This window comes from Acanthopagrus latus, chromosome 24 (assembly GCF_904848185.1).
Source record: "Acanthopagrus latus isolate v.2019 chromosome 24, fAcaLat1.1, whole genome shotgun sequence".
Taxonomy (NCBI): domain Eukaryota; kingdom Metazoa; phylum Chordata; class Actinopteri; order Spariformes; family Sparidae; genus Acanthopagrus; species Acanthopagrus latus.
The window spans coordinates 14,241,516-14,256,071 of NC_051062.1; the positions used below are offsets into that span (position 1 = coordinate 14,241,516).

General features: G+C 42.7%; 2 protein-coding genes across 3 annotated transcripts in view; both read left to right on the forward strand.

Moving 5' to 3' along the window:
* LOC119015196 (NACHT, LRR and PYD domains-containing protein 12-like) overlaps window positions 1-14,556 on the forward strand; it is a 208,229-nt gene that overhangs the window by 70,877 nt on the left and 122,796 nt on the right. The window lies entirely within an intron of this gene.
* Window positions 2,750-9,860, forward strand: kynu (kynureninase). 2 transcript variants are annotated; one of them, XM_037091081.1, is made up of 16 exons: window positions 2,750-2,987; window positions 3,991-4,185; window positions 4,282-4,402; window positions 4,485-4,567; window positions 5,003-5,064; window positions 5,160-5,231; window positions 5,462-5,536; window positions 5,801-5,947; window positions 6,145-6,243; window positions 6,326-6,399; window positions 6,478-6,530; window positions 6,666-6,751; window positions 6,930-7,160; window positions 7,237-8,255; window positions 9,280-9,415; window positions 9,609-9,860. In XM_037091081.1, exons 2-14 carry the CDS (start codon window positions 4,017-4,019, stop codon window positions 7,354-7,356), a joined length of 1,392 nt encoding a protein of 463 aa, XP_036946976.1. In that variant the 5' UTR covers window positions 2,750-2,987; window positions 3,991-4,016; the 3' UTR covers window positions 7,357-8,255; window positions 9,280-9,415; window positions 9,609-9,860. The 2 variants fall into 2 exon arrangements, with proteins under 2 accessions (XP_036946976.1, XP_036946975.1); XM_037091080.1 differs by having other exon boundaries at window positions 2,897-2,987; window positions 9,335-9,415.

The following is a 14,556-nucleotide window of genomic DNA, read 5'->3' on the forward strand; positions in this document are numbered from 1 at the left end:
GCCTCCTCCACCTCCTCCACCTCCAGCGCTGCAGTCTGAGCTGAACCTGGGAGGGTTTCAGGAGGTGATGTGGGTGGTGCACATGCAGGACAGGTGAGAAAAGGCCGAGAGCTACAGGACAAATTGGGGTTTGAGTGCAGGAGCAGCAGGGAGGAGAGAGGTTGTAGTTTCTGTGTCACAAAGAAACAACATTTTGCTTTCTTGTTGATTCATTCAGTTTCTCTGGTTGTGTGTTGCCTTGATTTTTAAAGTTTATCTGTTTATCTGAGTCACTGTTTAAGCAAAAAGCTGACAAACAAGATTTTTACAATTATTGTGGTATAAAAAATGACATATATGTGAGGAAATGTTGCAACCACATTATAAGGATTATTTATGTTGTTAGACGACAGGAAACATTTGGAAAAGATGGTTGAAAAGTGTCAGGAGGTTCTGATTGCATCACAACCAGCTGATGAGAAAATTGTGGATGTTAAAAAACCCCAAATTAACCCGAACATGTCCGACCCAGTGAACTGTCACTGATGTGTTTCATTTTGATTAATAGGTGAAATGAATTGGTGTCATCACTGCTCTTAAGGTGATGTTTGTCCTGTCGAAACAGCCTCAAGCGTGAACCAATCAGCTTTTAGTCTGTGATAGAAAGGTAGTTGGTCGGGATCAGAGAGAAATCTGTTGATACTGACCGGGTCGAACTCTTTGTTACTCCGTCGAAGCCAAATAGACTTAATGAGATGGTTTCACCGTCAGTTCTCTTCATGTTTGTTTTTATTGCAATTTCATGGAAATGTTGATGAACTGAAGAAAGTTTTCTGACATGAGAAATGACTTGACAGCTGCTACAAATGGAAACACTTGGAGGAATTATATGTGAAGTGTGAAAGTCAAATACAAATCTGCACTTTTTTTAGTTTGCAGGAACTTAAAAAACAACATTTTATTCTGGTTGTTTGATCCAAAAGAGTTTGAGAAACAACATTTTTCAAGTTTTTAAAAGCCTGAACAACGTTTGAAAACCATCAGTTCAGTTCAAACATCTAACGAAGCTGTGAGACTTTCTCACAGCGCTGAACACCTGCTGCTCCTCTCAGGTCTTTTATTTAGTGGAAAGGTATGTGTCTCAGTCTCAGTGGCCTCCAGCACCTGATGTTTACTCCTCAGTCGGGAGGCCGACCTTCTCTGTTTCAGCTCTGCAGGCGCTCACTTCCCCCCGCGGTCAAATCATCTCAGTCACAAAGTGTTTTCAGTCACATGAAGAGATAATGAACAGGTGAGGCCTCTGCAGAGTTCAGCCCACATTTAGAACATGGAGAACAACCTGTTCTACAGAAAATACAGGTTTCAACTCAGAAGAGAAGAAATATAGTGTTAAGTATCAGATTATTTTACCTCAGAGGTATCAGATCTTCTTTAAAATCTCCTGAAGATGCAGTGAAGTATCTCAGTCATGGTGTCGGTTCTCCAGAGACTCGCTGAGTGATGGTGACAGAGTTCAGCACCACCTCCCAACCTTCAGATTTGGGTTTTTCTCACTGTGTCGAGGTCGATCATGAGACGTTTCAGTGAGGTGTGACTGAGGTAACGTCAGGTTCACAGTCTGTCTTGATCCAAACAGGTGATTAAAAACACCTCAGCACCTCGTTACTCACCTCTGACTGGCTCTCGTCACATTATTAAAGTCCTGTGAGTCTTTTTAATGTTTGTATCATTTTATGTTGTGTGGATGGAAGGAGGAGCTGCGAGGACGAACAGGGAGGAAGAAGAAGAAGAAGAAGAAGAAGAGAAGAAGAAGAAGAAGAAGAAGAAGAAGAGAAGAAGGTGAGGAAGAAGAACAACACTCAAAACTTTACTCATCATTTTATTATGAGAACATTATAACCATTTCTCAGACGAGAGGTCTTCAGATTCAGACTTGAACTAAATAAAATATGTGTGGCACACATGGGATGGCCACAATTTAATAATAGTAAATGTATTAATTTTTTTATTATTGTACTAAGTGTACACATTTATTTATTATTTTCTGAAGGCACACATTCACTACTAATTTTTCTAAATTTTATTTATTTAGCACATAGAAATGAGAGAGGAGAATATGTGTTTTGGTCAGGTGGAACCTTCTTGTTTTCATCGTTGCTGTGGGGTACCTGAGTGGGAGCACCTGAGGGAGGGGCGATCTGGAGAGAGAGCGAGACGCGTCCTGATCATTCGTCTCCTCTTTACCTGCTTTGTACAGGCACTTTATTTGTTCTCGTGGCCTCAACATATGCAGTTATATGAATAATATAGACAAACACGTTTTGTTTTGTTTTTTTCAAGTCAGTAGCATCACTAGTGGATCATTTTCACACGATGAAACAAAAAACAATTACAGCCCATTAAACATAAAATCCTATCATCCAATTATTGATCTGTATTATATGATTAGACATTTCTTCATATTCCTGCTTGGATTTGCTGTCACTTTGCTGCCATCTAGTGGAGATTAGAAGAAAATGCAGTAAACACTAAATAAACTGAACTTTATCCATCAGATTTAATATTAAAGCTGGTGAACTTGATCTTCTCACTGAGAGTGAGATGAAGATAACACACTCTTCATCTCACAAAGTGACATTAATGAGCATCAAACACACGTTTGTTTAAGTCAGTACACAACATGATTATATTATAATTTCCACTTGTGTCTGCAGGGAGTTAAAGGTGAACCAGACGAGTTCAGCAGTTTTCTTCTCAGCATGTGGAGCTTCACACTCTCCCTTTAGACTGTCACAATAAAAAGAAACTATGAGAATTGAGGAAGTCTCTCAGTTCTGCCTGCAGCACTGAGCCACAGATCAGAGATCAGCTGACTGACGTGTTCCTCTCTGTCTTTATCTGGAACCTTGTTCGTCAGAACAATGATTAACCTGAGCGAGTTATCAGAGAGGTTAAAGAACGAATCCAGTGTCAGTCGGTCCGGCGGAGAGGAAGCTGCTCTGCACACAGTGAGTTCTGTCATTTGGTAAAAAGTTTAATGGAATGAAAAGCCTGAATGATGAGTCGGACATGTTGAATGCATTTTCATTTGACTGTGTAAAAACTGGACTGTGATCGGTGTGGATGAGCAGCACGTTCAGTGAGATATAGATCCAAATGTGCACATAGAAATCCAAATAACAGACGCAGAAAACATCCCTGAAAGTGTCATTTACACGTGCAGGTTTTGTGTTTTGCTGCAACTCCAATCTTTTATATTTCAGTAGAAGATTTCAAAACTAACTGACGAGTAAAAGCTGTTACATCAGCAGATTAGGCAGCTTGACGAGGGTGAGTTAAAGGGGAATTCAAGACAGGAAAAGATGATCCGATCCTCGTCCAAATGTGCATGTGCCTGTTTTCTTAGTTCCTGAAAAGTTAAGTTCTTATTTCAGTAGAGAGAGATGAAGTCCAAAGTACTTTGAGGCCATTTTACAAGAAGTTTTGAGTGAATCAGATGTTTGCAGTGTTTTTTTTTTCCTTTAACTGAGGATTTCTTGTCAAGAGGGAAACTGCAGACCTGACGTTCCATCACTGATATCCAGTGTTGTTGCTCTTAAGTCACCTGCAAGATTGTTGAGACCAACATCTAAACCCTCTGACGTCTTGTTGTAACTAGCATCGACCAGAAAGCAACCACAAAAAGTCCTGACATGTCATCAGAAAAGTCTGCCAGACATGTTGTAAGCATTTCATCCAAATGTCATGTGTAAAATATCCTTTTTTAAGCGACCAGAGATGGCTGCAAAAAGTCGTGACTTCTCATTAGGAATATTTGGTTTGTTGCCCTGAAGAAGACAGTAAAAGTCCTGACCGGTTGTTAACAAATGGCTGATATCTCGTTAAAGATATCTGGTTTTGTTTCTTAAAGACAGCTGCATATCAGATGTTGTTGACGTCTCAAAAATATCAGGCTCAGTTGCAGTTTGTATGTTGAACTTATAAAAAGTGCAGTATGTTGTGTCTCGGCAGGCCAGCAGCCTCCCAGTCTCACAGCCATGGACCCGTTTGACGGCTCGACAGTGACAGAAACGTTGCGGCGGGTTTCAGCCGAGCTGGGCTGCAGTCCGACCTCTGCAGACGTGGCTGCGTACCTCGACAAACACGACAAACTGAGACATCTCAGGGACGAGTTCCTGGTGCCCAGGATAGCAGACCTGCCTCCCTGTGAGTGATAATGCTGATTACATGTCAGCGTTCAGTAGCAGCTCATTTAAGCCTATGAAAATAATTTGCATTAGTTCCTGTTTGATGTTTCTGCAGCTGATCCTTTGCTGGTCGATGGCACCAAAGAATGCATCTACCTGGTGGGGAACTCACTCGGGCTTCAGCCCAAAAAGGCCCGGAAGTACCTGGAGGAGGAGCTGGAGAAGTGGGCCAAAACGTACGTGTCCGCTCTTAAATTCATCGTTTATCAACATGAGGCGAGTGTTCAGTTACAGTGTGAGATATCAACTCTGCTGCAGGGGCGTCCACGGTCACACGGGAGGCTCTCGGCCCTGGGCCTGGGCCGAGAACAACATAGAGGAACTCATGGCTAATGTCGTCGGTAAGAGACGCCGTACTTTAAACATCAGCTGTTTTAGTGCCAACTGGCTATTTTTCATCAGAAGTCGGCAACCAAAAGTGAAGCCAAACAATCATCTCCAGACAGATATTTTCAACCAAACCATGATGTTTTTCTGACCCTAAACAAGTCATTTTGTGCCTAAACCAGAGCAACGTCACAACAGTTCCAACATAAAGAAACATGGATTTTGAACTTATCTGTGGTAGCCAGCTAACATGTATTCAGGAGGGTTGTTAATGTGAAGCTGTTGAAGCTGCTGGTTTGGGTCACTGCACTTTTCGTGGCATCCAAAGTCCACATGAAGGGTCTTTAAACAAACAGATCTTTACATTTGGACTTCTTCCATCACATCTGCTTCGATTTATTAAGAATCACAGACGTATGAAATGAGAAGTCGTCCTATTCTCATTACAGGAGCTAAAGCTGAGGAGGTGGCACTGATGAACGGCCTGACAGTTAATTTACACCTTCTGATGGTGAGAGACAAACACTTCTGTCAGCATCCAGACTAAGAAAACACAACTAGAAGAAAAACAGACAGAAAATGACAGTTTGTGTCTTTATTCTGCAGCTTTCCTTCTACAAACCAACAGCAGCTCGCCACAAAATCCTCCTGGAAAACAAAGCTTTTCCCTCAGACCACGTGAGTTGACCTACAGATGTTTGAGCCGACGCTAAAAACACCCAGTTTCTATAAAATCCTCCTTCTTGAGCCACAAATCCTCTTTTTACTTCTTGGTTGTCGTGCTGCTGCACTTTGACTCCAGCTCAGATAAAAAACGTGAATCTCAAAGGTCACTGGATGTTAAAAGCTGGAGGTCCGACACAGAAACAACAAATTAACCCGACTCCTGTCTTCTCTCCCGTCCTCAGTACGCCGTCGAGTCTCAGATCCAGCTGCGAGGATTCGACCCTCAGGAGAGCATGTTGCTGCTGAAAGCCAGACCGGTACCAGAGCAAACAGTTCACACACAGCTTGGTTGTTTTTCTGTGAGCTAGCATTAGCATATGAGCTAATATTGTGCCCTATGAAGCCTGATATCAGGAAACATGAAAAAAAAAAGAAATTCTCCTGAACTTTCACCCCTGTGACTCATTCACAGGAGAGAAAACTGTTCAGACCTAGAAAATGGATAATAACATCCCAAACATTTACATGTACAGAACTGAAAAGGGAAAATTCCCAAACCAGAAACTGTCCGATCTGTTCAGGGAGAAGAGACTCTGAGAACGGAGGACATCCTGGAGGTGATCGAGAAGGAGGGCGACTCCATCGCCGTGGTGATGCTCAGCGGAGTTCAGTATTACACCGGCCAGCTGTTCAACATGGCCGCCATCACTGAGGCCGGCCAGAGGAAGGTAAGACAAGAAAATACATCACATCACTTCTTCATCAACAGAGAAAAACAAGATCACAGCAGCTTCTCTGACATCAAGAATATCAGCTTACAGACACATGATGCCACAAGATGTTTCTTTTGGTTTACAGTCTTATCTTTGTAAAAAAATAATTAACTTTACTGTAAAGATGTAATGTTTTCCTTTTGGTCTGACAGGGTTGTTACGTGGGGTTCGACTGCGCTCACGCTGCAGGAAACGCCGAGCTGAAGCTGCACGACTGGGGGGTCGACTTCGCCTGCTGGTGCTCCTACAAGGTGAGCTGACAGGAAGAGTCCTCCACCTGTCATTCATGTGAGAGTTCAGGTGAACTGATCAGGTGCGACTGTCTGCTCTCAGTATCTGAACTCAGGGGCTGGAGGTCTCGGCGCTGCATTTATCCACGAGAAACACAAAGACACCATCAAACCTGCGTGAGAGCTTCTTTCTTATAAATGTTTAAAGCTTCAGGTTTGTTTTTCCATCATGTTAACATCCTGTGTGTTCTTCAGGCTGCTGGGATGGTGGGGACACAACCTGGACACTCGCTTCCAGATGAGTAACGGTGAGCAGAAATCAGTTTAAAGCTGCTGTTTGCTGCCATCTTGTGGTCTCACAGGATATTACATCTGCCACACAGAACCTGAAGTCTCAGACGGTTTGTGTTGCTGTTGTTTGTGTTTATCTGTTGTATCCTCAGTGTTGGACCTGCAGCCCGGAGTGAGCGGCTTCAGACTGTCCAACCAGCCCATCCTGCTGGTCTGCCCCCTGCAGGCCAGTCTGGAGGTACTGCAGACGTAATGGTTTAATGAACTTCCCCAACACGAGAGATATTCTTTAATATAGTTATTTATTTATTGAAAAAATAGGAATTTTACACATTAAATCAGAACCCTCATCAGGCATGATCATCATCTAAAAGACACATAACAAAAAAATAGCAAGTTGGATCTCATTCTTCCAGGTGTTCAACATGACCAGTATGCAGGCGCTGCGCAGGAAGTCCGTCCTGCTGACGGGTTACCTGGAGTTCCTGATCCAACAGTATTACACCAAAGACCCGGCCAAGCCTCACAAACCTCACGTCAGCATCATCACGCCCTCCGACCCTCAGCAGAGAGGCTGCCAGCTCTCACTCTGCTTCTCCATCCACATCCAGAAGGTCTTCCAGGAGCTGGAGAAGAGAGGCGTCGCTGTGAGTAAAGAAATCCTCATTATTGTTTCTCTGTTCATGATCTCTCACATTAACTCTGTGACTTCCTGTTGTTCAGTGTGACATGAGGGAGCCCAGCGTGCTGCGTATCGCTCCGGTGCCGCTCTACAACTCCTTCAGCGACGTCCACCGCTTTGTGGAAACGCTGGGAGCAGCGCTCGCCGCCAGCAGCCGATGAGTGACAGCTGTGAACTCAGACCAGTCCACAACCAGAGTGTTTGAATGTGACCTGGACACATTTTACTTAATCTGATCTTGTACTTGAAAAAACAACCATCACCTCTGTTCCCTCACCTGCTGCCCACCTAACACACCAAGACACAGAGTAAGACCAAGTTTTCTGACCATCTGCTAGAGAACACAGCTCACCACTCTCCAAATGGAATAAAACAGGACACACTCAGAACGTACAGAAAGTAATAAAATGAAACATCTGAACAAGAACAGTCTCATGAGTATTTGACATTACAGCACTTCCTAGACTATGAAGCTAACTTGGCTCGTAGACAGTAGTAGAATGTGATGTCCAAATTTATGAAGCAGTGACTGAATGTATGCTTAGGGTGAAAAATACTCAAAAATACTTGGTCAGATTGAAGTCTCCCACTTCCTTCTACCAGCTCTCCATGTCTGAGGAAAGACACTGCACTCCACACTGCAAGAAATATCAGAAGAAAAGCTGCTGGAAGCAGGAAGGAAGGAAACAGATCAAATATCTTCACTAAAGTAAAAGATAAAGATATCGTGTTACTTAATATTACTTTGGTAAAGTCAAGTGTCATGCCCAGTGCTTCGAAGACTGTTATTGTTCAGATGTGTTTGGTTTTGTGGTTTTTTGTACAGACAACACGAACAGAAAGTTATAAAACCAAACACATCTGAACAATAACAGCCTCATGAGAACTTGACATTATGCTGAGTCATTGTGTAAACTATTTATATATGAAACGAAATTATACTAACATTTGTACAATACAATCATTAAAATAAAAAATAAAAAAAGTTAAGCCTATCACGTGACGTCACACTGGCTTGTTTTGCTGTCCGCCATTACGCCACAAGTGGGACGTCAAGAAGGTGAGAATGGTTACTTTCATATACTTGTACATATACTCACATACTTTGCATATTTATAGTTTGTGGCAAGACGGGAAACTACTTTAATAACTGCTGAGTGTTCACATGCTGACTACAGCTAGCTAAACTACAGCTAGCTAAACTACAGCTAGCTAAACTACAGCGAGCTAAACCACAGTTAGCTAAACCTCGTCACCTGTGTTAATCAAGTCAAGGTGAAACTCCGTGGACACGTTTCATAAAATATAATATGTACATGAAAAGGTTGAGCAAGCCAAGATTTCAGCCACATACACCAATAACATTTGCTTTTATATGTATCATTTTGTTTTTTAAAGATCAGCATTAGGTATTTAGGTATTAGCACTGTTAGCACATACCCCCCTCCCCTCCCTGGCACTTGGTACAATCTGGGTTCCCCTGACTAGAAATCAGATTCAAGTCTCCCACTTCCTGTTGGATCGACGGCGATTTTGCGTAGGAGGTAATCCTGGACCACATGCTTCAAACATTTTATACATTTGAATGTCGTACTGCTTCATAATCGTTTGGAAAAACCTTATTGCTGATGACACAATGATGGCACTCGGAGTGAAATCAAGCTTCACTGATTGTTTTAAATCTAATGTTCAAATGTGCTTAGAAATAATTATTCTTATTTCACTGACATATTGAACCATTTCACTTATTTCTCTGTAAAGCCGTTTCTACCACGTAGAAGACATATTCAGTACAGGATGGTTCTCACCTCATCACAGCTACTACTGTCTGTTTTCACTGTTGAAGAATCACAGCTGTTCCTCTTCAACAATGATTCCTAATGGAAGCAATAAATTTAATATTGTAGGGGTGTAACTGTAGAGAGGAAACACTCATTAGACGACACTCAGGCTCTTAATGTCTTAGATTTTCAAACTGTTATCAGTAGATTTAAAATCACTCTGCTGCCCCCTGCTGGTGAATAATATTTACTCTGTGCTGTTTTCTCTTCATCTTTATCTGTTGATTGTGAAACACTTTACAGAAATAACCGGCTTACTTGCCCTAAAGTCCACTTCTTGTTCTTCTCCTGGACTCAGATTCCCATCATGCAGTTCTTCGCTGTAACGCCGCCCCAGCCAGAGGCATGTGGAGACCAAGACCACGACCACATTGAAAGGGTATTTATTGATTGAGTTGCTCTTATTTCAATTCATTTGGAAAAACAAGACTGAGTATGTAAAGAGGAAAACACTGTTCAGTCCATCACAGAAACTGTGCTTGTGTCCTCAGATTCCCACATTGGAGTTGTTCTGTTAGTCCCTTTCCTTCTAGAAAGAAAGTTTGAGTATCTGAAATCTTTTTTCTATCCAGAGTGATGAATGAACAGAGAGGACCTGGAGGAGCTCCCACTAAAGCTGAGAAATGGACACCTGGACCACACTATGAGTTTTGAATGTAGATTGCTAACTAACTTTGCATGTCATGACTTTTGGAACCTCAAGGCTTTTAACATTTATTCTTCATTGTGTATCAGATGATTTACAAACTAAACTACTTGCTCTTGTCAGATTCATCATGTCTCCTGCTTATCAATAAAGATTTGCTTTCAGGCTCTCGCGAAAAGAGTAGTCTCTTTCTAGGAGTGGTCGTCTACCTCTCCTCTCTTATAAAGGTAGTAGGCGAAAAGAGTAGTCTCTTTCTAGGAGTGGTCGTCTACCTCTCCTCTCTTATAAAGGTAGTAGGCGAAAAGAGTAGTCTCTTTCTAGGAGTGGTCGTCTACCTCTCCTCTCTTATAAAGGTAGTAGGCGAAAAGAGTAGTCTCTTTCTAGGAGTGGTCGTCTACCTCTCCTCTCTTATAAAGGTAGTAGGCGAAAAGAGTAGTCTCTTTCTAGGAGTGGTCGTCTACCTCTCCTCTCTTATAAAGGTAGTAGGCGAAAAGAGTAGTCTCTTTCTAGGAGTGGTCGTCTACCTCTCCTCTCTTATAAAGGTAGTAGGCGAAAAGAGTAGTCTCTTTCTAGTAGTGGTCGTCTACCTCTCCTCTCTTATAAAGGTAGTAGGCGAAAAGAGTAGTCTCTTTCTAGTAGTGGTCGTCTACCTCTCCTCTCTTATAAAGGTAGTAGGCGAAAAGAGTAGTCTCTTTCTAGTAGTGGTCGTCTACCTCTCCTCTCTTATAAAGGTAGTAGGCGAAAAGAGTAGTCTCTTTCTAGGAGTGGTCGTCTACCTCTCCTCTCTTATAAAGGTAGTAGGCGAAAAGAGTAGTCTCTTTCTAGGAGTGGTCGTCTACCTCTCCTCTCTTATAAAGGTAGTAGGCGAAAAGAGTAGTCTCTTTCTAGGAGTGGTCGTCTACCTCTCCTCTCTTATAAAGGTAGTAGGCGAAAAGAGTAGTCTCTTTCTAGTAGTGGTCGTCTACCTCTCCTCTCTTATAAAGGTAGTAGGCGAAAAGAGTAGTCTCTTTCTAGTAGTGGTCGTCTACCTCTCCTCTCTTATAAAGGTAGTAGGCGAAAAGAGTAGTCTCTTTCTAGTAGTGGTCGTCTACCTCTCCTCTCTTATAAAGGTAGTAGGCGAAAAGAGTAGTCTCTTTCTAGTAGTGGTCGTCTACCTCTCCTCTCTTATAAAGGTAGTAGGCGAAAAGAGTAGTCTCTTTCTAGTAGTGGTCGTCTACCTCTCCTCTCTTATAAAGGTAGTAGGCGAAAAGAGTAGTCTCTTTCTAGTAGTGGTCGTCTACCTCTCCTCTCTTATAAAGGTAGTAGGCGAAAAGAGTAGTCTCTTTCTAGTAGTGGTCGTCTACCTCTCCTCTCTTATAAAGGTAGTAGGCGAAAAGAGTAGTCTCTTTCTAGTAGTGGTCGTCTACCTCTCCTCTCTTATAAAGGTAGTAGGCGAAAAGAGTAGTCTCTTTCTAGTAGTGGTCGTCTACCTCTCCTCTCTTATAAAGGTAGTAGGCGAAAAGAGTAGTCTCTTTCTAGTAGTGGTCGTCTACCTCTCCTCTCTTATAAAGGTAGTAGGCGAAAAGAGTAGTCTCTTTCTAGTAGTGGTCGTCTACCTCTCCTCTCTTATAAAGGTAGTAGGCGAAAAGAGTAGTCTCTTTCTAGGAGTGGTCGTCTACCTCTCCTCTCTTATAAAGGTAGTAGGCGAAAAGAGTAGTCTCTTTCTAGTAGTGGTCGTCTACCTCTCCTCTCTTATAAAGGTAGTAGGCGAAAAGAGTAGTCTCTTTCTAGGAGTGGTCGTCTACCTCTCCTCTCTTATAAAGGTAGTAGGCGAAAAGAGTAGTCTCTTTCTAGGAGTGGTCGTCTACCTCTCCTCTCTTATAAAGGTAGTAGGCGAAAAGAGTAGTCTCTTTCTAGTAGTGGTCGTCTACCTCTCCTCTCTTATAAAGGTAGTAGGCGAAAAGAGTAGTCTCTTTCTAGGAGTGGTCGTCTACCTCTCCTCTCTTATAAAGGTAGTAGGCGAAAAGAGTAGTCTCTTTCTAGGAGTGGTCGTCTACCTCTCCTCTCTTATAAAGGTAGTAGGCGAAAAGAGTAGTCTCTTTCTAGTAGTGGTCGTCTACCTCTCCTCTCTTATAAAGGTAGTAGGCGAAAAGAGTAGTCTCTTTCTAGTAGTGGTCGTCTACCTCTCCTCTCTTATAAAGGTAGTAGGCGAAAAGAGTAGTCTCTTTCTAGGAGTGGTCGTCTACCTCTCCTCTCTTATAAAGGTAGTAGGCGAAAAGAGTAGTCTCTTTCTAGGAGTGGTCGTCTACCTCTCCTCTCTTATAAAGGTAGTAGGCGAAAAGAGTAGTCTCTTTCTAGTAGTGGTCGTCTACCTCTCCTCTCTTATAAAGGTAGTAGGCGAAAAGAGTAGTCTCTTTCTAGTAGTGGTCGTCTACCTCTCCTCTCTTATAAAGGTAGTAGGCGAAAAGAGTAGTCTCTTTCTAGTAGTGGTCGTCTACCTCTCCTCTCTTATAAAGGTAGTAGGCGAAAAGAGTAGTCTCTTTCTAGTAGTGGTCGTCTACCTCTCCTCTCTTATAAAGGTAGTAGGCGAAAAGAGTAGTCTCTTTCTAGTAGTGGTCGTCTACCTCTCCTCTCTTATAAAGGTAGTAGGCGAAAAGAGTAGTCTCTTTCTAGTAGTGGTCGTCTACCTCTCCTCTCTTATAAAGGTAGTAGGCGAAAAGAGTAGTCTCTTTCTAGTAGTGGTCGTCTACCTCTCCTCTCTTATAAAGGTAGTAGGCGAAAAGAGTAGTCTCTTTCTAGGAGTGGTCGTCTACCTCTCCTCTCTTATAAAGGTAGTAGGCGAAACGAAAAGAGTAGTCTCTTTCTAGGAGTGGTCGTCTACCTCTCCTCTCTTATAAAGGTAGTAGGCGAAAAGAGTAGTCTCTTTCTAGGAGTGGTCGTCTACCTCTCCTCTCTTATAAAGGTAGTAGGCGAAAAGAGTAGTCTCTTTCTAGGAGTGGTCGTCTACCTCTCCTCTCTTATAAAGGTAGTAGGCGAAAAGAGTAGTCTCTTTCTAGGAGTGGTCGTCTACCTCTCCTCTCTTATAAAGGTAGTAGGCGAAAAGAGTAGTCTCTTTCTAGGAGTGGTCGTCTACCTCTCCTCTCTTATAAAGGTAGTAGGCGAAAAGAGTAGTCTCTTTCTAGGAGTGGTCGTCTACCTCTCCTCTCTTATAAAGGTAGTAGGCGAAAAGAGTAGTCTCTTTCTAGTAGTGGTCGTCTACCTCTCCTCTCTTATAAAGGTAGTAGGCGAAAAGAGTAGTCTCTTTCTAGTAGTGGTCGTCTACCTCTCCTCTCTTATAAAGGTAGTAGGCGAAAAGAGTAGTCTCTTTCTAGTAGTGGTCGTCTACCTCTCCTCTCTTATAAAGGTAGTAGGCGAAAAGAGTAGTCTCTTTCTAGTAGTGGTCGTCTACCTCTCCTCTCTTATAAAGGTAGTAGGCGAAAAGAGTAGTCTCTTTCTAGGAGTGGTCGTCTACCTCTCCTCTCTTATAAAGGTAGTAGGCGAAAAGAGTAGTCTCCTGCTTTTCTTTTTGCTGTCATGCACCTTTCAATAAAATTACAGGTCATTCATGGTTCATTTTAACATAACCCCCCCTGTACATTGCTGAGAAACCAGGGGAGGGGACACGGCCCCCTCCCCCGGCTCCGCGGACTGGCAGGCTTTGGATTTGAACCCACCTCTTGCACCCTTGGTTACTGCAGTAGCACCGTTGGTGCGGACCTGCCGGTTACGTAACCCTCCACACTACCAGTCCGTTTCACAGCTGAACATCTTCTCTGGGCGCATTTCAATTTCAGCTTTTCACTCCCACTATTATAAGAAGTGAACCCAAACAAGACTCGAACCCACCACCTTCAGTCTGCCAAGCAGCTTCTCATCCTCCTGAGCTAATGTGCTGGTGACTTAGCAGTGTTTCTGAGAGGATTTCACTCTTTGGTTTGGACAGCAGGTTTAAAAGTCACCAAAACTACCCTGGGTTTGAACCCACAACCTCAGGTCTGCTGAGCAGGTATCTATCAGACTGAGCTACTGGGTCTGACACTTGTGTTTCGTCTCTGTTACATTTCACCCTTTTAAACCTCAACGCTCCAAAACCAATCAAGAATCGAACCCACAACCTTCAGCGTGCAAAGCATCTCCATATCTTCCTGAGCTAATGTGCTGGAGGTTGAACTCTGTTTCTGAGAGGATTTCACTCTTTAGTTTGAACATCAGGTTTAAAAATCAGTTGAAGCATTCTGGGCTTGAACCCACAACCTCCAGACTACTGAACAGGCCTCTATCAGCCTGAGCTACAGGATCAGATCAACACCGTCTGCTTCTGTCAGATTTTACTCTTATGACCCTCAACACTCAAAAAAAGAAAAAGTCAATCAAGACTTGAACCCACAATCTCAAAACCTGCAGCCCTGGCTTCACCTGCTGAGCTAACAGGAGGCAACAAGCAAAGCGTCTCTCAGAGGTTTTCACCAGCTGTTTTTAGATAGAGAATGCGGCACATTTGCTCCAAGGTAAGGGCAGCAATGTGCCGGCCTGTCTTTCTAAGCCGCTAAAATTTATATTTCTGAGAGACTTTTCATTTCAAATCTTATGGACTTTTGGAAGAAAGTGTGCTCATTCATTTATAGGCTAAATATAAATCGCTATTTCATCATATTTGTCTTAAATCCAGCTCCATTATAGCAGGTGAAGCATCATCCTGACAGCTTGGAATATTACTGTCAGACACTGTTCCCCCTGTGTTCAATACGAAGGGAGGCTCAGACAAGCATTAAAGACTTTAATATCATTAAACAAAAAATAAACGTACTCTTTACAACGTAGAATTATTATTCAATTCAACAAATACAACATTAAAT